This window comes from Entelurus aequoreus, linkage group LG12 (assembly GCF_033978785.1).
Source record: "Entelurus aequoreus isolate RoL-2023_Sb linkage group LG12, RoL_Eaeq_v1.1, whole genome shotgun sequence".
NCBI classification, from domain to species: Eukaryota; Metazoa; Chordata; class Actinopteri; order Syngnathiformes; family Syngnathidae; genus Entelurus; species Entelurus aequoreus.
In genome coordinates this window covers 61336813-61362341 of record NC_084742.1, presented here as the reverse complement: position 1 = coordinate 61362341, position 25529 = coordinate 61336813, and the positions used below count along the sequence as shown (strand labels likewise).

General features: G+C 39.8%; 1 protein-coding gene across 2 annotated transcripts in view; it reads right to left on the bottom strand.

Moving 5' to 3' along the window:
• The window catches only part of camk1da (calcium/calmodulin-dependent protein kinase 1Da), a 135143-nt gene that overhangs the window by 14035 nt on the left and 95579 nt on the right, over nucleotides 1-25529 (bottom strand). For both annotated transcript variants that reach the window (XM_062066349.1, XM_062066350.1), the window contains exons 5-7: nucleotides 22445-22571; nucleotides 19008-19083; nucleotides 10682-10794 (exon numbers count right to left, since the gene is read on the bottom strand). In XM_062066349.1, coding sequence (XP_061922333.1) covers nucleotides 10682-10794; nucleotides 19008-19083; nucleotides 22445-22571 — 316 coding nt within the window. The remainder of the gene's footprint in view (nucleotides 1-10681; nucleotides 10795-19007; nucleotides 19084-22444; nucleotides 22572-25529) is intronic.

The window sequence follows — 25529 nt, the reverse complement described above, 5'->3', positions numbered from 1 at the left end:
GATGATACCACTGGGTGTGGTTTGAGCAGGTTGTTGTGGAACAGATGATTGTTTTACAGTGCATGCTGGTGACTCTGTATTCACAGCTACTGAAGTAGCAAAGCTGCTGTTCCTGCCTCTGATTGGTTTTAATCCACTTGTGCTTCTTGGAAGAGGCCTTTTCGTTGTTGCACAAAGTTGTGAGCATTTTTAAATTCATCCACAGCTCCTTTAAATGCTTCAAATGCATCATTGACTTTATCAGCATTTCTAACATCAGTCATCAAAGTCTTTATTTCATTTAGCCTCCTCGTGCACGCGCCCAGTCTGCCTCTGCGCGAAGCAATGCGCGTTCTCAGCATGTCGTCGTGCTCAGCTGCCGTCTCAGGTGTGCCAGACATCATTCCAGGTAATCACACAGCTCAATTTAATGTCCACTTATTTCATTCTTGAATGTCCTTCCAACATCCTGTTTTATTGAATTTCACATCCACAATCTGTTCGAATGATTTCATGCAGCGCAGCGGCGCGGTCATTCGTTCATTCATGACGTCATCAGCTGATTTTACTCACGGCCCGCCGGCTGCTGGCTGTCATCTGTGCAGAGCGATCTTGGTTGGTCTTTTGGGTCTTCAGTGGAGTTTGTTTACTTGTAACGGCTACTCTTGCATTCAAAAAAGTTTCGAAAAAATAAAGTAATGCAGAGTAGTCTTGAGGAGGAGGTGTTTGACTCACTAAATTCCTTAATAAGCACTCACGGAGATATTTCTAGATTCCAAATGATCATAATTTATTTTCACAAACAAAAAATATTCTCCGTGGTTGACTTTCAACATAATCAAAATAACTTATTTAGCGTGGCTTCAAAATAAGTTGTTTTAGCGTGGCTTGTTTAGCGGTAAACAAACTGTTTCACTCCTCAATTCTTCAACATGATAGACAGACAGTCTTCTTAATTATAGGAGGAGGAAGTGGCTCACCAGTAGGAGCGTGAGCAGCTGAAAACAATCAGCCAATCACAATGAAATTTAAAACATCCAACATCATTCTTGACATTATTTGATTTAATTGTCAAACAATTAATAAATAAATAATATAGATAGGCTCCAACTGGCTCCAACATGCATATAAAGCTTCACCACGCCCCCACCTCGGCTCCTCAGACCATCTATCTGTGATGCTAATTCCTGCATACAAACCCCTGCTGATCAGGAAGCAAGCTACAGTGAAGCAGGTGAGGACCTGGCCAGAGGGATCAATGTCAGCATTACAAGACTGCTTCGAAACTACAGACTGGGACATGTTCAAAGCAGCCGCCACTGAAAATCATCACACAAGTTTGGAGGAGTATGCAGAGTCTGTGTCCGCATACATTTAGAAGTGCATGGAGGATGTCAGTGTGATCAATAACATCCCCACACGGGCCAACGAGAAACCCTGGATGAACAGTGAGGTACGTGCAATGCTGAAGGCTCGGAACAAGGCTTTTAAGCCTGGCAACATGGTAGCATTAAAAACAGCCAGAGCTAACCTGAACCGTGCCATTAAGGTTGCAAAGCGTGCTCACAGTCAGAAAGTGCAGGACTTCTTCGAGAACCCCACAAACACTAGACGAATGTGGCAGGGCATGCAGGTCATCACGGACTATAAAGCTGCCCCCAGTCTCTGTGACAACAGTATCAGCTTCCTAGATGACCTTAACAACTACTTTGCAAGGTTTGAGGCACTTAACACCACTCCGGCGAGAAAATCCACCCCTCGCCCTGATGAGCAGCCGCTCAACCTGGACATAGCGGATGTCCGGAAAACCCTGAGGAGAGTGAACCCCCGGAAAGCACCGGGACCTGATGACATTCCGGGCAAGGTGCTTAAGGGATGTGCAGACCAGCTGGCGGGGGTTCTCACAGACATCTTCAACATCTCGCTGAGCCAGGCTGTGGTACCGTCATGTTTTAAGACGGCCACAATCATTCCAGTGCCTAAAAAACCCACAATCTACTCCCTCCATGATTACCGCCCCGTTGCACTCACCCCCATCATAATGAAGTGCTTCGAGAGGCTGGTAAAAGAATATATTGTCTCCAGACTTCCCCCCACATTCGACCCATACCAGTTTGCTTATCGCCCTAACCGCTCCACAGAGGACGCTATCTCCTCTGCACTCCACCTGAGCTTAGAACATCTAGAAGGAAAGGACACACACACGTGTGGATGTTGTTCCTGGACTTCAGCTCAGCATTCAACACCATCATCCCGCAGCACTTGGTGAGCAAACTGGCCCCCCTTGGTTTCAGTACCCCCTTATGCAACTGGCTGCTTGACTTCCTCACAGACAGACCCCAGTCTGTGAGAGTGGGCAACAACACCTCCAGTGCCATCTTCCTGAGCACCGGCTCCCCCCAGGGCTGCGTCCTGAGTCGGCTGCTGTTCACGTTGATGACCCATGACTGCTGCACCAGGTCCACTACTAACCACATTGTGAAGTACACGACAGTAGTGGGCCTCATCCGTGACAACAACGACATGGACTACAGGGAGGAGGTGGAACATCTGGTTGACTGGTGCAGAACCAACAACCTGGTCCTGAATGTCAACAAGACCACGGAGATCATCGTTGACTTCAGGAAGCACCAGTCCAGCCACGCTCCACTCTACATCAACGGCACAGCGGTGGAGATGGTAAGCAGCACCAAGTTCCTGGGGGTCTAGATAACTGACAATATAACCTGGTCCCTACACACCGGAGCGCATGCACTTTTTGCGTGGGATGAAAAGAGCACAGCTCCCTCAGCACATTCTACAGAGGCACTATAGAGAGCCTGCTGACCAACTGCATCTCTGGCTGGACTGGAGCCTGCAGTGCCTCAGACTGGAAGTCTCTCCAGAGAGTGGCGAGGACGGCGGAAAAGATCATCAGGACTCCTCTTCCTCCTATCCAGGAGATGGCAAAAAGCCGCTGCCTGACCAGGGCTCAGAAAATCTGCAAAGACTCCTCCCACCCCCACCAAGGACTGTTTTCACTGCTAGACTCTAGAAAGAGACAGGTGTGTGGTCCATACAGTATGTGACAGGTGTGTGGTCCATACAGTATGTGACAGGTGTGTGGTCCATACAGTATGTGACAGGTGTGGAGTCCATACAGTATGTGACAGGTGTGTGGTCCATACAGTATGTGACAGGTGTGTGGTCCATACAGTATGTGTGACAGGTGTGTGGTCCATACAGTATGTGACAGGTGTGTGGTCCATACAGTATGTGTGACAGGTGTGTGGTCCATACAGTACACTGTAAAAACTCTTTCAGTGGTATTGTTCATTTTACTTTATTTTTAAAAGTATATTTATTCCAATAAATCAATTTATTTGTATTTTTATAGTTTTTGAGTTATCTATAAGTAAAAAGTGTGAATATTTTCGTAACTTAATTTTTTATGTGATAAAATTAATTTTATTGGACTTCCAACATAAATTGATTTAGCAAAACTCAGTTCAAAGGTTTATATCAGACCTAAAACGTCAGGACCCGCCCACCTGCATGCAGCTGTGGAAGAACAAGCCCAGACTAGGGATGGGCGATACCACACTTTTAGGATTCGATACGATACCGATACTTTTTCTTGCATTTTCATCGATACCGATACCGATACCATTAATTTCTTATTGGCAATTTTTTTAGTCAAAAATATTATTACTATTATTATTTATGACAAATCACAAGACTAATACAGACCATTTATACCACATGTATTATGGTCAATATATAATAAAAGTAAAATTAAAATAAATAACATAAATATGAAAAATAAATTAAATATTATATATAATAATAATTATATATTATATATAATAATAATTAGATATTAGGGCTTTCCAATTAACTGTCAAATCCGAATCGCAAGAAGCTGCAGTTATTTTTTAAAGTTTGTGATATAATTAGCAATTAATGAAATATGAAATAGGCTAATGTTTTCGAAATGTAAGAAATCATGTTACAGATTAAAACCAAAATCACATTCAATCATATATTTCAAGGTTTTCTTGGAAAAAAATAAAACTGTAATGCAAAGATGAAGAATTATCAAATTGTATCTCTTTCTTATCTTGTTTTAAATACTCAAGCAATTTTCAACTAACAGTAAATTCCCCTGTGTGGAAATTATTTGAATTTAGGATAATCATTTAAACAAAAATATTCAGTAAAAAAATAAAATAAACAATGCCTGACACTGGATATGCCTGGCTGCATCGCTGTCGGCTGGCTGTGTGTGTGTGTTGCACGTTGACGACGCTCATTCGCTGTCTCCTGTCACGTGACTGGGCCAGCTCTATACTCTGCCAGGTACAGGGGTGTCCCAGCACATAGTAAGTTAAGTAAGTCATCAAAAACATCTGAAAGTGATGCTTGCACCCCCCACACGCCGTTTTTTGGTTTATATCGATACTTTTTTCAGAAAAGTGATGCCAAATGAGTAGCGTGTGAGTATCGATATATCGATACCACAGGATCGATACGCACATCCCTAGCCCAGACACGTCTCTTCACGGAGCCCAAGGAAAACACTTTACCGGACTCATCACTCATGTAAGTAACAATTTATATTGTTAAAAGTCAGTATTTGCCAGGATTGAAATGTATACATTTTCAAAAGCATGGCTCAACGTTATACTTAGTTTGCTACTTTTCCCGCCAACCGCCATTTCGAAGTTGCTCTTACCTCCAACAGCTCATTAACTTCAACCAAACATTGTTATAGCTGTGCAGTTTATAATTAGCGTTTTATTTGCGTGGTAGTTTAATATTTTATTCTTCAGTTTATAAGCAGCCACATTAAAGCTGCTTCACTAGCTTGCATTAAAAGTTGCTAGCAGCTAGCTAGATAGCTCCCCTCAGACCTGCTGTCCATGCACACTCTTAGGCAAAACGCTACTCTTGTAAGAATAACACTCATTGTGTAAGTCTCAATCTCAACATTTTCCCCCCCCAAAATCTCACCAGTAGTCACTATTTAAAGCAGGGGTCCCCAAACTACGGCCCGCGGGCCGGATCCGGCCCCCCAGCATCCAAAATCCGGCCCACAAATTTTTTTAATTATTATTATTTTTTTTAATCTTTCCTTTCTAATCCATTTTCTACCACTTGTTACTCTTGGTGTCTCCTAGCCGCTTAGGCAAATCATATTGTCTAAAAATGAATTTTCCCATCGATAACGTGACAATGTTAAATGTTGATGAACATCAATGTTAATTGATGTTAAATGACAAAACGAATTATAAAGACAATGTATATATACATACATAAATATATACATAAATATATATATATATATATATATATATATATATATATATATATATATATATATATATATATATATATATATATATATATATATATATATATATATATGATGAGAGCCCTTTATATATGTTTTTTTTTACACCCTAATATACTCAATTGCAGTGTTTCCTCTGGATTTTTTTTGTAGCCGCTGTGGTCTAAATTGGTAACCTAGCAACAGTAGGGTGGTCCGGGGGCATGCCCCCACGGAAGAACATTTTGAAAAATGACCCTTTAAATCAGGGGTCCACAAACTTTTTGACTCGGGGGCCATATTGGGTTAAAAAAATTTTGGCAGGGGGCCAGGCTGTATATATATATATATATATATATATATATATATATATATATATATATATATATATATATATATATATATATATATATATATATATATATACACACATATTGGATTAAAAAAATTTGGCAGGGGGCCAGGCTGTGTGTGTGTATACACACATATTGGGTTAAAAAATTTTTGGCAGGGGGCCAGGCTGTGTGTGTGTGTATATATATATATATATATATATATATATATATATATATATATATATATATATACACACAGCCTGGCCCCCTGCCAAATTTTTTTAACCCAATATGTGTGTGTATATATATATATATATATATATATATATATATATATATATATATATATATATATATATATATATATATATATATATACACACACATATTGGGTTAAAAAAAAAAAATATATATATATATATATATATATATATATATATATATATATATATATATATATATATATATATATATATATATATATATATATATATATATATATATATATACACACACAGCCTGGCCCCCTGCCAAAATTTTTTTAACCCAATACGGCCCCCGAGTCAAAAAGTTTGGGGACCCCTGATTTAAAGGGTCATTTTTCAAAATGTTCTTCCGTGGGGGCATGCCCCCGGACCACCCTACTGTTGCTAGGTTACCAATTTAGACCACAGCGGCTACAAAAAAATCCAGAGGAAACACTGCAATTGAGTATATTAGGGTGTAAAAAAAAACATATATAAAGGGCTCTCATCAGGCTTATATATCCAAGATGTTAGACATGAACCATAACTTGTCTTTTTTTCTCTCTCTCTCTACAATGACAGATGGGATGGCCCTGTAAATTGTGCAGCACTGTTGTGCCAACCAAGACACAGCCATGACTTCCCTTGCATTCATATAGGTTGCCCATGCTCTTTTAAATGCTGGAGTTCCCTTCGCTCTCATCGGTTAAGATACCACCCAGAAGTCAAATTCCTCAACTCCCCTCAAGTAAGTCCTTCATTCACCTGCCCTCTGTGTAAAAGGACTGTGCCAGGAGCATCAATGATATGATGGCCAGAACGTATACAGTTGGAGAAGACAGGAAGTGGTTGCCAAGTCTCCTGCTGGGGTGGCAGAATTTAAGGAAAGATGGCCTGCCCTCTTCGAACCATTCCAGGTAAATGATTTATCATTCTATTTTTCCTGACCAAGTTTCCATTGTGACTTGGACATGACATACTAGACTCACTTTTTGCCTGAAAATGTATACTAAAACCCTTAATATCAGTAACGGTCAACATTTGCTGTCTTACAGATTAATGAAGAGCTCCGAAGGTGCACTGCTGTTCCACTGGAATCAACATTTATGTCCCAGCTGGACAGGTACACTACAAAACTCCTGGAGCTCTTCAGTGCAAAAGGTGGAGTGACTGGTCAGCGCATCAAGAACTTGTTGATGGAACTGATACAGGTGGGTTAAAAGTGGTTTAAAAGTTTACAACTGAATCTGTAATCATGCTCTAATAACGATATCACAGATTTGGAGTAAAATTGCCAACAAAATTCATTTATTTATTATTCTTCTATTAACTCTAGGACCCGAGTGCCTCTGCAGTGATGAAGAGAGATGTGATTCTGAGATGCCTCATAGAGTACACGGGAGAGAGTGGACAGGAGCTAGTCTCTGACTACTGTGTAAGTATTGTTTAAAAGCAGGTTTGGATCAGTCTGATGTACAAGCTTAAATTTGGTTTACTTATGTGAACTGACTGAACCAGCAGTTGTCAGGTGGAGGTCGAGCATGCAGCTAGTTGGCAGGAGCCCCAGGATAGCCAATTAGCATAGCACCACAGAGGGATGCCTTTCTGTCTTGTGTTTCTGTTTGCCCTAAAAAAAACAATGCAAACAAAAAATCCTCCCCTTAAACAAGCATTAAAACATCTACTCTCTCTCTCTCTCTCTCTCTCTCTCTCTCTCTCTCTCTCTCTCTCTCTCTCTCTCTCTCTCTCTCCTCTCTCTCTCTCTCTCTCTCTCTCTCTCTCTCTCTCTCTCTCTCTCTCTCTCTCTCTCTCTCTCTCTCTCTCTCTCTCTCTCTCTCTCTCTATATATATATATATATATATATATATATATATATATATATATATATATATATATATATATATATATATATATATATATATAACATATTACTGTTTGTTTGTTTTAATTTCTGGTGGTTCTATTCAGGTTTTTTATATGCAAATTAAAAATGCCAATAAAAAGCATGTGGCTGGAAATGCATCTATTGTACCAAGTTTAATGTACAAGATCTCAAATTAGAATTCAAAAGTTTTCAAAATGGTCTTCACAAATCTGGATTAAATCACACAACTTATATTAAATATAAAATTAGATGTTTGTTTTTTTAAATTACTGTTTTTGTATCTCAAAGGGAACTGCAGAGACCACTGTTCATGAGGACCTGGAAATGAAGAATATGAGCATCTACATCTGCCGTGAGCCAAATGCAGTAGGAATCATCATTGAGGGAGTACCAGTCCTTACTCATCTTGGAAACCTAGCCAAAGCATGCTGCCTACTTCTGGGGTTGACGTATGCACTTAATCTTGAGTATCCATCCAAACTTTCCAAAACATTTGAGGTGTTTCAAAGACTTTTTGTGGGACTCGACACACTGCGCCCAAAACCAACCCCCAAATTCATGACTCTCAAAAACAAGCTTCTAGCTTAGGCAGTGAGCCATGACTGTCAGCTTGCACTTTTGAACAGCTATTTTCTTGTGTCTGCTCAAAATCATTATACATTGTTCATTGAGTGGAATTCTTCAGAATATTGTCCTGTTCAGGTTTTATACAAATCTCCAGGTCATCGTTTCTGGTGTGTAAATTAAGTTTTTTTTATGTTTTATACACACTAAATTGCCCCACTGTGAAGCTCTAGCTGGTCAGAAAGAGGGATCTGTGAGTTGTTTAAGTTAAAATGTTTCAAAATATACACACTGAAAGACACTATGGTGAAGGTGTTCTGCTTGTGAATTGTTACAGAAGTACAGATAATCTTAATGTTAAATTGTTTTAGCAAGAAACTGTACTGTGAAGGTTCTAAGTAAAACTTGAGATGCTGAGGTCATGCATTCTTTTATGCACTAAATAAGTGAAGCGAATTACATTTATGACAATCATTGGTACTTTAATCTTTAATCTTAATCTAAAGCGCTTTTTCTCAAGTGACTCAAAGCGCTTTACATTGTGAAACCCAATATCTAAGTTACATTTTATACCAGTGTGGGTGGCACTGGGAGCAGGTGGGTAATGTGTCTTGCCCAAGGACACAACGGCAGTGACTAGGATGGCGGAAGCGGGGATCGAACCTGCAACCCTCAAGTTGCTGGCACGGCCGCTCTACCAACCGAGTTATACCGTATACTGATGTTCTTGACTGTTAATACTCTCCAGCTTATTGACACGGTTTGGATATGGCTTGTGAAAATGTTTTAATAATATGTATACGGTTAAAAAAAGAAAACTACTGTGAAGGTGTTCTATACAGCACTTTAAAAAGTTGAGGTTATGCATTCTATGCACTAAATATGGATGTTGACTGTTCATACTGTCCAGCTCATTGCCACTGTTTTTATATGATAATGATTTAATAAAGGTTGGAATTTGATATGTCTTGATTTTTTTATTATTATTCTAAGTAATTATTTTAAGCAGTTTCCATTTTCAAAACAAAGAAAGGGTAAGTTGGTCAAAATTAATAAAATTGAGTACACAAATTCTTGTGTGTTTAATATGCTGATGTTTTCTACATTGATTTTACTCAATTTGTTGGCTTTTCGTGTAAACGCAACTTAATCTTTTTGCATAAATCGAAATGCATATTATTAAGTTCTACTTACTCAAAATACCAATTAGTTGACTAAACTAACAAAAATTGCTTGGAAAATGTTGCCTTATTTTTATTGAGTTAGATCTATGCAACAGTTTTTACAGTGTATGTGACAGGTGTGGAGTCCATACAGTATGTGTGACAGGTGTGTGGTCCATACAGTATGTGACAGGTGTGGACTCCATACAGTATGTGACAGGTGTGTGGTCCATACAGTATGTGACAGGTGTGTGGTCCATACAGTATGTGTGACAGGTGTGTGGTCCATACAGTATGTGACAGGTGTGGAGTCCATACAGTATGTGTGACAGGTGTGTGGTCCATACAGTATGTGACAGGTGTGGACTCCATACAGTATGTGTGACAGGTGTGTGGTCCTTACAGTATGTGACAGGTGTGGAGTCCATACAGTATGTGACAGGTGTGTGGTCCATACAGTCTGTGACAGGTGTGTGGTCCATACAGTATGTGACAGGTGTGGACTCCATACAGTATGTGACAGGTGTGTGGTCCATACAGTATGTGACAGGTGTGTGGTCCATACAGTCTGTGACAGGTGTGGACTCCATACAGTATGTGACAGGTGTGTGGTCCATACAGTATGTGACAGGTGTGTGGTCCATACAGTCTGTGACAGGTGTGGACTCCATACAGTATGTGACAGGTGTGTGGTCCATACAGTATGTGTGACAGGTGTGTGGTCCATGCAGTATGTGACAGGTGTGTGGTCCATACAGTCTGTGACAGGTGTGTGGTCCATACAGTATGTGACAGGTGTGGACTCCATACAGTATGTGACAGGTGTGTGGTCCATACAGTATGTGACAGGTGTGTGGTCCATACAGTCTGTGACAGGTGTGGACTCCATACAGTATGTGACAGGTGTGTGGTCCATACAGTATGTGTGACAGGTGTGTGGTCCATACAGTATGTGTGACAGGTGTGTGGTCCATACAGTATGTGACAGGTGTGGACTCTATACAGTATGTGACAGGTGTGTGGTCCATACAGTATGTGTGACAGGTGTGTGGTCCATACAGTATGTGACAGGTGTGTGGTCCATACAGTATGTGTGACAGGTGTGTGGTCCATACAGTATGTGACAGGTGTGTGTGGTCCATACAGTATGTGACAAGTGTGTGGTCCATAAGTGGACAGAGTAGGGGAGGAGGCTCACCTGAGTGGGAGATGTCGTCCCAGTACGGAGCGTCAAACTCGTAGTCGGCTTTGAGGATCTGTTCGAAGAGCTTGGAGTCGTTGTCGTGGTAAAAAGGAGGGTATCCACACAGCCTGGAGACACAATCATTCTGTTGGCTCATCAAAGTAAGTTAGGATTCTATCACTGAAATGACTTCTTTTCAATCGTGTGCTTTAACACCACTCAATAAATATTGTTCCGTTTATTCATGCATTACACCTTGTGCAGCCTACAGGGCCCAAACAGGCATTACATCTCTTTTTACTTTCAAGTTAGCAATTGTTTTTCTATTCTTTAAAGGCCTACTGAAAGCCACTACTAGCGACCACGCAGTCTGATAGTTTATATATCAATGATGAAATCTTAACATTGCAACACATGCCAATACGGCCGGGTTAGATTACTAAAGTGCAATTTTAAATTCTGCGCGAAATATCCTGCTGAAAACGTCTCGGTATGATGACGCCTGCGCGTGACGTCATGGATTGTAGTGGACATATTGGTACACCATTGTGGCCAGCTATTAAGTCCTCTGTTTTCATCGCAAACTTCCACATTATTCTGGACATCTGTGTTGGTGAATCTTTTGCAATTTGTTTAATGGACAATGGAGACAGCAAAGAAGAAAGCTGTAGGTGGGAAGCGGTGTATTAGCGGCCGGCTGCAGCAACACAAACACGTAGCCGGTGTTTCATTGTTTACATTCCCGAAAGATGACAGTCAAGCTTTACCATTGGCCTGTGGAGAACTGGGACAACAGAGACTCTTACCAGGAGGACTTTGAGTTGGATAGCAGACGCGCTACCGTAAGTACGCAGCTGCGGCTTCCAAACATTTGATCGCTTGCCCGTACGTGCGTGCCGCTATGTGCATGTCACGTACGTAACTTTGGGGAAATTTATGTGCTGTATGAACTTTACGGAGGTGAACGGTACTTTGGGCTGTGGGATTGAGTGTGTTGTGCGGGTGTTTGAGTTGTATTGGCGGGTTATATGGACGGGAGGGGGGAGGTGTTTGTTATGTGGCATATTAAATATAAGCCTGGTTGTGTTGTGGCTAATAGAGTATATATATGTCTTGTGTTTATTTACTGTTTTAGTCATTCCCAGCTGAATATCAGGTCCCACCCGCCTCTCACAGCATCTTCCCTATCTGAATCGCTTCCACTGCCCTCTAGTCCTTCACTCTCACTTTCCTCATCCACGAATCTTTCATCCTCGCTCAAATTAATGGGGTAATCGTCGCTTTCTCGGTCCGAATCGCTCTCGCTGCTGGTGGCCATGATTGTAAACAATGCGCAGGTGTGAGGAGCTCCACAACCTGTGACGTCACGCTAGGGGCGGCATGGCGTAGTGGGTAGAGCGGCCTTGCCAGAAACCTGAGGGTTGCAGGTTCGCTCCCCGCCTCTTACCATCCAAAAATCGCTGCCGTTGTGTCCTTGGGCAGGACACTTCACCCTTGCCCCCGGTGCCGCTCACACCGGAGAATGAATGATGAATGAATGAGTTGTAAAAATGAATGATGGGTTCTCACTTCTCTGTGAAGCGCTTTGAGTGTCTAGAAAAGCGCTATATAAATCTAATCCATTATTATTATTATTATTACTTCCGCTACAGGCAAGGCTTTTTTATCAGCGACCAAAAGTTGCCAACTTTATCGTCGATGTTCTCTACTAAATCCTTTCAGCAAAAATATGGCAATATTGCGAAATAATCAAGTATGACACATAGAATGGATCTGCTATCCCCGTTTAAATAAGACAATCGCATTTCAGTAAGCCTTTAAATTGTTTGCTAACTTGTTAGAATACCAAAATATACTTTACACTTTCTTTGACTCTTTGATAGAAACAAAATATACTTTACACTTTCTCTTAACAACTCTTTGACTCCCATTGCAGCTGCAAACTCTTTTAGTGTTCTCATTCTTCCACCAAGACCAAATAAATCTTATTCTCGCTGATTGACAACAGGAAAATATTGTGTAGGTTGAATTGTGCCCCAGAACCGCCAGAAAACCTTGGCCATAGTTCCCAGAGCTTTGATTAGCGTAAATTAAGTTTAGTACATTTAGTTCAACTGTCATTTAACCACTGAAATGCAGTTAATATGACAAGCGGTAGAAAATGGATGGATGGATGGAGGATCTTGGGCAAATTAATATATAACAGAGCACGCACGCACGCACGCACGCACGCACGCACGCACGCACGCACGCACGCACGCACGCACGCACGCACGCACGCACGCACGCACGCACGCACGCACGCACGCACGCACGCACGCACGCACGCACGCACGCACGCACGCACGCACGCACGCACGCACGCACACACACACACACACACACACACACACACACACACACACACACACACACACACACACACACACACACACACACACACACACACACACACACACACACACACACACACACACACACACACACACACACACACACACACACACACACACACACACACACACACACACACACACACACACACACACACACACACACACACAAAAGAAGAAGAAAGCCTCTGTGCAATTACTGCTGTGGTGGCAGAAGCTGTAAAAGCAACCAAAGAAAGGAAAAGTTTTGTCTAAAGAGACAAAAAAAAAAGAAAAAGCAGGTTACCTGCATAAAAGGACAGTCAAGGATCAACATTGTCCCGGCTTTCAGTCGCTGGCGTGAGCTCAAGACGAGGAACTTCAGAGCAACGCTGCCTTGACTCTGTTGCTGCTGAACTAGCAAGTGACTCACACCAAAATGCTAATGCTAATGTTAGCGATGGGAAATAAATAGCCACCAGTTGAAAGTTCGCAGTTCCTCACTACTTGTTTAAAAAAAAAAAAAATCTCCCGCCAGTTTTTCTTTGCTTGGGACGTGCATCCATTCTTGGTCGTAGTGTCATGTTTGTAGAACAATCCTAGAACATTTCTCCATAGTGTCTACTTAACATCAGCCATGAGAGACCTAACATTTGTGACAACACTACATCCTGTCAGTGTGACGCTACATGCGCTAGGCATCATGGGAAATGTGGTCTTCTTCTGGCAAAACACTACCGCTTTGCTCCAACGGCGCCGCCAAAATCAACCAAAACTGAGAGTTCTAAGTGGAGCTTCAACATAAGTTTGGACACCCCTTCTGCATGTATAAACACTGCCCATTATAAGCAATGGCAACAATAAATACATCAAATATGTTTATTATACTCAACCTCATGTAGCACATCACAACTATAATGTACACAAGCAGTGAAGTTGTGTAAATGGTAAATAAAAAGAGAATACAACAAATCCTTTTCAACTTATATTCAATTGAATAGACTGCAAAGACAAGATATTTCATGTTCACACTGAGAAACTTTGCAAATAATCATGAACTTAGAATGTAATGGCAGCAACACATTGCAAAAAAGGCATGTTCACCACTGTGTTACATGGCCTTTCCTTTTAACAACACTCAGTAAAGGTTTGGGAACTGAGGAGACACATTTTTGAAGTGGAATTCTTTCCCATTCTTGCTTGATGTACAGCTTAAGTTGTTCAACAGTCTCCCTTCTCATATTTTAGCCTTCACACATTTTCAATGTCTGGACTACAGGCAGGCCAGTCTAGTACCCGCACTCTTTTACTATCAATCCAATCCAATACACTTTATTTATATAGCACATATAAACAACAAAAATGTTTCCACAGTGCGGCACAACAATATTAAAAACAATATTCAAATATTATCCTTAGCTCCACTAATGACTGAATAAAAACAAAAAATAAATAAATATAAAACCAATATAAAAAACTATGAAGCCATGCTGTTGTAACACCTGGCTTGACTTGCTGAAATAAGCAGGGGCGTCCATGATAACAACATATGTTGCTCCAAAAGCTGTATGTACCTTTCAGCATTAATGTGAAAGTTACCCATGTCTTGGGCACTAATACACCCCCATACCATCACACATGCTGCCTTTTACACTTTGCGCCTAGAACAATCCGGATGGTTCTTTTCCTCTTTGGTCCGGAGGACACCACGTCCACAGTTTCCAAAAACAATTTGAAATGTGGACTCGTCAGACCACAGAACACTTTTCCACTTTGTATCAGTCCATCTTAGATGAGCTCGGGCCCAGCTAAGTGTTTCTGGGTGTTGTTGATAAATGGCTTTGGCTTTGCATAGTAGAGTTTTAACTTGCACTTACAGATGTAGCGACCAACTGTAGTTACTGACAGTGGTTTTCTGAAGTGTTCCTGAGCCCATGTGGTGATATCCTTTACACACTGATGTGACTTATTGATGCAGTACAGCCTGAGGGATCCAAGGTGTGTAATATCATGGCTTACGTGCAGTGATTTCTCCACATTCTCTCAACCTTCTGATGATATTACGGAGCGTAGATGGTGAAATCCCCAAATTCCTTGCTATAGCTGCTTGAGAAATGTTGTTCTTAAACAATTTTCTCAGGCATTTGTTGACAAAGTGGTGACCCTCGCCCCGTCCTTGTTTGTGAATGACTGAGCATTTCATGGAATCTACTTTTATACCCAATCATGGCACCCACCTGTTCCCAATTAGCATGTTCACCTGTGGGATGTTCCAAATAAATCTTTGATGAGCATTCCTCAACTTTCTCACTCTTTTTTGCCACTTGTGCCAGCTTTTTTGAAACATGTTGCAGGCATCAAACTCCATATGAGCTAATATTTGCAAAAAAGAACAAAGTTTCTCAGTGTGAACATGAAATATCTTGTCTTTGCAGTCTATTCAATTGAATATAAGTTGAAAAGGATTTGTTGTATTCTCTTTCTATTTGCCATTACCAAACTCCACTAGTTTTGGGCTTTGTAATAAGAGTATTTTGTTGTGCGCTCACATGACCTGCTAGGCCCACATTGTTGCTTTCCTGGCAAGCAGTGAGCTGGATCAGCTGCATGAAGATGAAGATGTAGTGAACACACACTCACTAATGAACAACAACATCATCTGCACCTCATTACTCAACCTCTGCTGCACCGGGAGGCTTCCAGAAAAAGTCATTAAGATGCCGTTCCCCATCGATACACACACACACACACACACACACACACACACACACACACACACACGCGCACACACCAGGTGATTATCACGGCTGATTACCTGACGGGATCTTTCCACCTGAGCTGCAGCTAAAAGCTAACAAGGTCTAAATGGCCGACCTAATTGTGCTAATTGGTGGCAAGGAGACTGCTGCTGACCTCTGACCTGTGACACCTGGTCTGTCAGGTGGAAATCACACAAGCAGACAAAACACACACCTAGACAATTACACTGAAATATACTTTGTGCTGTCAAAAACACTCACTTTTAGAAGGAATTGCTATTCTTATTTGTAACACTTCTTAAAGGGGAAATACTTTTTTTAAATTCTGCCTATCCATCATAATCATTGTGGATGATAACACCTTCATAACAATATGTAATATGTACAATATACACACTGCAAGTATATATATAATGTAGTAACAGACACCTTCATAACAATATGTAATATGTACAATATACACACTGCAAGTATATATATAATGTAGTAACAGACACCTTCATAACAATATGTAATATGTACAATATACACACTGCAAGTATATATATAATGTAGTAACAGACACCTTCATAACAATATGTAATATGTGCAATATACACACTGCAAGTATATATATAATGTAGTAACAGACACCTTCATAACAATATGTAATATGTGCAATATACACACTGCAAGTATATATGTAATGTAGTAACAGACACCTTCATAACAATATGTAATATGTACAATATACACACTGCAATATACACATTATTAATTGAGTTGATTCATTTTAGCACAACATCATTTGTAGGTATGTTTAATGTGTGAGTCCATTCTTATGCAGTATATTTGTCTACCTGACCTAAGCTTAAAGTTTGTGTTGAATAAATAATAATCATTAACACATTTTCATTTCATTTCACAACATTTGTAGACAATCAAAAGTACATTTACTAATTCAGTGTTAATATTTGAGTTGGGGTCCCGGGCCTTTGTGTAGTGGAAAAGGTTAAGAATCCCTGATAATGACCAATCTGCATGTATTCAAGTGACCACCAGGGGGCGACGACCCAACTGATGATCAAATAAGAGCAAATACAGGAAGTCAAAGTTTACCACAAGTGGTAAGTAGGCTTCCTCTAGTGGTGCGCCGAGGAATCACTGTCATATAAATATTGAAATAAGTCTTATATCAATATGTATATCACTGTGATTATCTCTTATATTATAAGAGATAATCACAGTGATATAAATATTGATTTAAAAAGAATCACAGTGATATAAATATTGATACAAGAGATAATCACCGTGATATAAATATTGATATAAGAAATAATCACAGTGATATAGGTATTGATATAAAAAGAATCACAGTGATATAAATATTGATTTAAGAAATAATCACAGTGATATAAATATTGATATAAAAAGAATCACAGTGATATAAATATGGATTTAAGAAATAATCACAGAGATATAAATATTGATATCAAAAAGAATCACAGTGATATAAATATGGATATAAAAAATAATCACAGAGATATAAATATTGATATAAAATAATTACAGAGATATAAATATTGATATAAAAATAATCACAGAGATATAAATATTGATATAAGAATCACAGCGATATAAATATTGATATAAAAAGAATCAGTGATATAAATATTGATATACAAATAATCAGTGGTATAAATATTGATGTAAAAAGATTCACAGAGATATAAATATTGATATAAAAAGAATCAGAGATAAATATTGATATAAAAATCACAGTGATATAAATATTGATATAAGAATCACAGTGATATAAATATTGATATAAGAATCACAGTGATATAAATATGGATATAAAAAGAATCAGTGATATAAATATTGATATAAAAAGAATCAGAGATATAAATATTGATATGAAAAGAATCAGAGATATAAATATTGATATAAAAAGAATCAGAGATATAAATATTGATATAAAAAGAATCAGAGATATAAATATTGATATAAGAATCACAGTGATATAAATATTGATATAAAAAGAATCAGTGATATAAATATTGATATAAAAAGAATCAGAGATATAAATATTGATATAAGAATCACAGTGATATAAATATTGATATAAAAGAATCAGTGATATAAATATTGATATAAAAAGAATCCCAGAGATATAAATATTGATATAAAAGAATCAGTGATATAAATATTGATATAAAAAGAATCACAGAGATATAAATATTGATATAAGAATCACAGTGATATAAATATTGATATAAAACGAATCAGTGATATAAATATTGATATAAAAAGAATCTGTGATATAAATATTGATATAAAAAAAATCAGAGGTATAAATATTGATATATAAAGAATCAGTGATATAAATATTGATATAAAAAGAATCAGAGATATAAATATTGATATAAGAATCACAGCGATATAAATATTGATACAAGAATCACAGCGATATAAATATTGCTATAAAAAGAATCAGTGATATAAATATTGATATACAAATAAGCAGTGGTATAAATATTGATATAAAAAGATTCACAGAGATATAAATATTGATATAAAAAGAATCAGTGATATAAATATTGATATAAAAGAATCACAGAGATATAAATATTGATATAAAAAGAATCACAGAGATATAAATATTTATATAAAAAGAATCAGTGATATAAATATTGATATAAAAAGAATGACAGAGATATAAATATTGATATAAAGGCACTTCCCCAACATGGTGCCACAATACACAAAAACTAACAAAAGGCTCATCAATCATCCACTATTCAACCACTCATGTTCATCTCTAAAGTCACTGGCCTGTACAGCACTCATGTACTCGGGGGCCCCCCATCCAATCAGGGCCCCCTCCCTGATGATTGGCAATCACAGCTGTCAATCAAAGATTGTGTATTCTCCCTTTCAGGCTGCCTAGTGGTTTCCCCACAGAACACAGGTGTAAGAGGCCAGCGTGCTGACCACTGAGCTAAAAGCACAGGCCTTCTATGAAGGACATTTTCTCCTTGTTGATCTTCTGTTTAGTCAAATCAGGATTTGTTTCAAACAGTTGAAGGTTTGAAGCCCAATTAGAGTGTGGTGTTGCAACAGTGATTGTATGACCTGTGTTAGCATGCTAACTACACCTGTGCTGGGGAAATAAAAAGATGTGTATGAAGAAGAATGCAGTGAAAGTTCCGGAAACAATTCCGCACTTACAGAATATATGCGATGACTCCGATGGACCAGCAGTCCACTGCCTTGCTGTAGGGCTTCTGGGCAAGAACTTCTGGTGCTAGAAGAGAAGGAGACGACATATTCTTAGCATACTTGCCAACCTTGAGACCCTTCGAATTCGGGAGATGGGGGGGTTTGGGGGCGGTGTTTGGTGGTAGTGGGGGTGTATACACCCCAACTACAATATATTGTAGCCCGGAAGAGTTAGGGCTGCAAGGGGTTCTGGGTATTTGTTCTGTAGTGTTTATGTTGTGTTACGGTGCGGATGTTCTACCGAAATGTGTTTGTCATTCTTGTTTGGTGTGGGTTCACAGTGTGGCGCATATTTGTAACAGTGTTAAACTTGTTTATATGTCCACCCTCAGTGTGACCTGTATGGCTGTTGACCAAGTATGTCTTTCAGTCACGTAGGTGTGTCTGCAGCAGCCGCATACAACATGTGACTGGGTCGGCACGCTGTTTGTATGGAGAAAAAAGCGGACGCGACGACAAGTTGTAGAGGACGTTAAAGGCAGTGCCATCACGGCACGCCCTCAAGTCGAGTTTCTTAACATGGAGATATTCTCACTACTTTTCTTTGGTCGACCACAAAGAAAAGAACATTTGAGTTAAATGTAAGTTGTGTCTTGGATCAAAGATCCTATCCTAGCAATTAAAATCTGTTGAAACAGCTACAAAAGCAACATGCTTTGACGAAGCTAGTAAAGAGAAAGACACAGACTCCGATGCCACTTCACCTCCACCTCCACCACCACTTAAGGATTTTAACGGAGGCACTGCTAGCCAGGACAACATTGATAGAGCCATTGCAGCGTATGTGCTAGAAGACATGCAGGCTATTTCTACAGTGGAGTCACCCGCTTTCAGGCAGCTAATTAGCATGATAGCGGGCGTTAAACAGCAAATGGCACGAAAACATTTTCCAAGTTCCTGGACACAGTGGACAGTGAGCACATAAACATGGAAAGCAAGCTAAAGAAAACACTCCAAACTCTGATGATTCAGCACTGAAGGTACACACTCTGTCAATTCTCTTATATACTCTTTCATTCTAGACTTTTAGAGTGTTTGATTATCACATCACTCTAAATGTATAGACTATAAAGTTCACAAACATAAAGAGGGATGCTAGTGGGCCAGACCAATCTTTCCTTTTGTCTAAACTAAAACTGGGGAAATGTGTAGAGTGTTCTGGGCTTCAGACATGATTTTATTTCACAATTCCTTGAGAGAAAAAAAGGCCTGGTTAGGCTTTGTGTATGTAGTGTGTGCCTTCCTAGGTTTACAGCTACGTTGTTATTATGCTGTTTGTTACTTATGTATGTTATGTTGCAGCTATTTCAAATAGTTTTGTCAATTTGTTCTGGCCTGAAATGAATTGGCCCTTTGAAACATATCTTTGTCTTTGTGTGTTGTATGTAGAGCACATTGTTTGTGTGTTGTATGTAGACCACATTGTTTGTGTGTTGTATGTAGAGCACATTGTTTGTGTGTTGTATGCAGAGCACATTGTTTGTGTGTTGTATGTAGAGCACATTGTTTGTGTGTTGTATGTAGACCACATTGTTTGTGTGTTGTATGCAGAGCACATTGTTTGTGTGTTGTATGTAGAGCACATTGTTTGTGTGTTGTATGTAGAGCACATTGTTTGTGTGTTGTATGTAGAGCACATTGTTTGTGTGTTGTATGTAGACCACATTGCTTAGCCGAGTTCAGTGATGCAAATGCATGTCAAGTTGATCAACACATTGTATTGTTCTCCAGTGCAATAACAGTACTGAAATGAAGGCTAAAAGGGCATTAAAGGCCTACTGAAATGAATTGTTTTTATTTAAACGGGGATAGCAGATCCATTCTATGTGTCATACTTGATCATTTCGCGATATTGCCATATTTTTGCTGAGAGGATTTAGTAGAGAACATCGACGATAAAGTTCGCCACTTTTGGTCGCTGATAAAAAAGCCTTGCCTGTACCGGAAGTAGCGTGACGTCACAGGTTGAAAGGCTCCTCACATTTACCCATTGTTTACAATGCAGCCAGAGCGATTCGGACCGAGAAAACGACGATTACCCCATTAATTTGAGCCAGGATGAAAGATTTGTGGATGAGGACCGTGAGAGTGAGGGACTAGAGTGCAGTGCAGGACGTATATTTTTTCGCTCTGACCGTAACTTAGGTACAAGCTGGCTCATTGGATTCCACACTTTCTCCTTTTTCTATTGTGGATCACGGATTTGTATTTTAAACCACCTCGGATACTATATCCTCTTGAAAATGAGAGTCGAGAACGCGAAATGGACATTCACAGTGACTTTTATCTCCACGACAATACTTTGGCGAAGCTCTTTAGCTACGGAGCTAACGTGGTAGCACATCGGGCTTAACTGCAGATAGAAACAAAATAAATAAATCCCTGACTGGAAGGATAGACATAAGATCAACAATACTATTAAACCATGGACATGTAACTACACAGTTAATGCTTTCCAGGCTGGCGAAGCTTAACAATGCTGTTGCTAACGACGCCATTGAAGCTAACTTAGCAACGGGACCTCTACAGAGCTATGCTAAAAACATTAGCTATCCACCTACACCAGCCAGCCCTCATCTGCTCATCAACACCCGTGCTCACCTGCGTTCCAGCGATCGACGGAGCGACGATCATAGATGCGGTTAGCGGCCCGGAGACGGAGGAAGTCAAGGTGAGGTCGGCGGCTAGCACGTCTGCTATCCATCTCAAAGTCCTCCTGGTTGTGTTGCTGTAGTCCGCCGCTAATACACCGATCCCACCTACAGCTTTCTTCTTTGCAGTCTTCATTGTTCATTAAACAAATTGCAAAAGATTCACCAACACAGATGTCCAGAATACTGTGGAATTTTGAGATGAAAACAGAGCTTTTTGTATTGGATTCAATGGTGTACCAATACTTCCAGTTCAACGATTGACGTCACACGCATACGTCATCATACATAGACGTTTTCAACCGGAAGTTTAGCGGGAAATTTAAAATGTCACTTTATAAGTTAACCCGGCCGTATTGGCATGTGTTGCAATGTTAACATTTCATCATTGATATATAAACTATCAGACTGCGTGGTCGGTAGTAGTGGCTTTCAGTAGGTCTTTAATGGGAGCCTTACATAAAAATGAAAAAAGAAGTAACTAAATAGTTACTTTTCACAGTAACGCATTACTTTTTGGTGTAAGTAACTGAGTTAGTAACTGAGTTACTTTTGAAATAAAGTAACTAGTAACTGTAACTAGTTACTGGTTTTCAGTAACTAACCCAACACTGGTGACATGTGACAGTTTTGAGGGACACTGACATGTGACATGTGATAGTTTCTGCAGCTGGACTAGCAAAGGTTGGTGTTTAGGAAGCACTGAGGAGAAGAAGATGATGGATTGAAACCTACCCACATATCCTGGTGTGCCACATGCGGTGGACATGACGTTACCACTTCCCTCCATCTTGGAAAGGCCAAAGTCGCTGATCATGATCTTGGAGTGGTGGTGAGGGTTGAAGTACAGAAGGTTCTCTGGCTGCAGAACAAATGACAGACATGTTGTTTTCATGAGGGTTGAAGTACAGAAGGTTCTCTGGCTGCAGAACAAACATTTTGTCTTCATGAGGGTTGAAGTACAGAAGGTTCTCTGGCTGCAGAACAAATGACAGACATGTTGTCTTCTTGAGGGTTGAAGTACAGAAGGTTCTCTGGCTGCAGAACAAACATGTCTTCATGAGGGTTGAAGTACAGAAGGTTCTCTGGCTGCAGAACAAACATGTTGTCTTCATGAGGGTTGAAGTACAGAAGGTTCTCTGGCTGCAGAACAAACATTTTGTCTTCATGAGGGTTGAATTACAGAAGGTTCTCTGGCTGCAGACAAACATGTTGTCTTCATGAGGATTGAAGTACAGAAGGTTCTCTGGCTGCAGAACAAACATTTTGTCTTCATGAGGGTTGAAGTACAGAAGGTTCTCAGGCTGCAGAACAAACATTTTGTCTTCATGAGGGTTGAAGTACAGAAGGTTCTCAGGCTGCAGAACAAACATTTTGTCTTCATGAGGGTTGAAGTACAGAAGGTTCTCAGGCTGCAGAACAAACATGTTGTCTTCATGAGGGTTGAAGTACAGAAGGTTCTCAGGCTGCAGAACAAACATGTTGTCTTCATGAGGGTTGAAGTACAGAAGGTTCTCAGGCTGCAGAACAAATGACAGACATCTTGTCTTCATGAGGGTTGAAGTACAGAAGGTTCTCAGGCTGCAGAACAAACATGTTGTCTTCATGAGGGTTGAAGTACAGAAGGTTCTCAGGCTGCAGAACAAACATTTTGTCTTCATGAAGGTTGACGTACAGAAGGTTCTCAGGCTGCAGAACAAACATGTTGTCTTCATGAGGATGAAGTACAGAAGGTTCTCAGGCTGCAGAACAAATGACAGACATCTTGTCTTCATGAGGGTTGAAGTACAGAAGGTTCTCAGGCTGCAGAACAAACATGTTGTCTTCATGAGGGTTGAAGTACAGAAGGTTCTCAGGCTGCAGAACAAACATTTTGTCTTCATGAAGGTTGACGTACAGAAGGTTCTCAGGCTGCAGAACAAACATGTTGTCTTCATGAGGATGAAGTACAGAAGGTTCTCAGGCTGCAGAACAAATGACAGACATCTTGTCTTCATGAGGGTTGAAGTACAGAAGGTTCTCTGGCTGCAGAACAAATGACAGACATCTTGTCTTCAATGACCGTGGAACTCCCGCCTTCTACCAAATTTTCCATCTACCAGCCACAGAACCAATAGGGATGTGCTTTGTGGTAGCGACGCTATATTTTGTGGTAGCAGCACATCCATTGGGGGCGGGGCTTATCCGCTGTTAGCTACAGTGCTCACTTTTGAAATGTTCGTAGTCTTTGTTGTAGTTTTGTCAGCTCAATACAAGTCCAAAGAAAGCCACGGACAAACAAAATGTGCTTTGAAACATTCAAGATGTATCCACAGCGTTGTCAACACCGCTTCCACCATTGACCAGCAAGGTTTTATTTTGACTTGCTAATTTTTGTAGTGACCTTGGCAGGGCGGCTGCTAACCAGGACACTTCAGTTACTTGTTTTTTGGACTTTATAATGTAAATAAAAAGTTGATATACAGTAGAGCATAACACTTTATATTGTGTGCAAAGCTTCACTAAAATATGGACTTTTGTGGAGGCTGGAACCAATTATTCATATTTAACTTTGTATGACAGACATTTCTATTTAAGAAGCCTGGTTAAAAAGTCAAGATGTTGGTAGATGGAGGTTCCACTGGAGTTTGACAGGTGGAGATACAAAACACACTTGGAGAAATTTTCCTTCCAAGATCTTGGAGTGTTCCAACCCTTGGAGGATGTTCATTGTTCATCTTGGAGGATGTTCATTGTTCATCTTGGAGGATGTTCATTGTTCATCTTGGAGGATGTTCATTGTTCATCTTGGAGGATGTTCATTGTTCATCTCATAGGATGTTCATTATTCATCTTGGAGGATGTTCATTGTTCATTTTGTAGGATGTTCATTGTTCATCTCGTAGGAAGCAGGCAGAGAACACCACACAAAACCAAATGGGGACTTTTTGGCTTGAAGAAGACTAAAATAAATAAATTGTGGTTGGAAGTATTTCATTTTGAGAGTGAACATGATGACATCACTCTACCTAATTTATTTTTATTGTCTGCATTTTAATTTTGCTTTTATTTTCTTTCATTTCACTTTGTTGTCTGTGAAGCACTTTGAGTCTGCCTTGTGTATGAAAAGCGCTATACAAATAAAGTTGCCTTGCCTTGCCTTGCCTACCTTCTTGCACCACCTCTGGCTTTTAGAAGTGTGTGAGGACTTAAGGAGGGACAAACTGACCTCTTCATCAATCTTGCTCCAACTTTCAGATCAGCTTCACAGGTTGGAGTTTTGTCTTCCACCTCACATTGGATTGACCTCATTGACCTTCTTACACTTTGTGCTCAATGTCAAGTAGAAACATGATGTCATCGTCCCAAACATGATGTCATCATCCCCAATCAGCCTTTCCACTGATGGAACAGGAGCAGGAATGGAATTGATAAGATCTTTCCGCTGTTTTTATAGTTAATGCATGTTGTGTTTTTACAGTTAATGCATGTTGTGTTTTTATAGTTAATGCATGTTGTATTTTGACAGTTAATGCATGTTGTGTTTTTATAGTTAATGCATGTTGTGTTTTTATAGTTAATGCATGTTGTAAGTTTGTGTGAAGTTCTCCAATGTTTTCCTTGCCTTCTCCAAGCTCTTGCTCCACATGTGACACACAGCTGACTGTGTGATGATGTACCTTCTTGGACGTGTTGGAGCCATGATTCATGTCAACCCACCTGCTGCAACAGCTCTCCAAGGTGTGAAGACTCCTTTTAACTGCAGACTCATGAACACGTTTCATCTGATGCAGGTGTGAGCTTTGGAAATGTGATCCCACCATTTCCTTCCTCTGCTTGG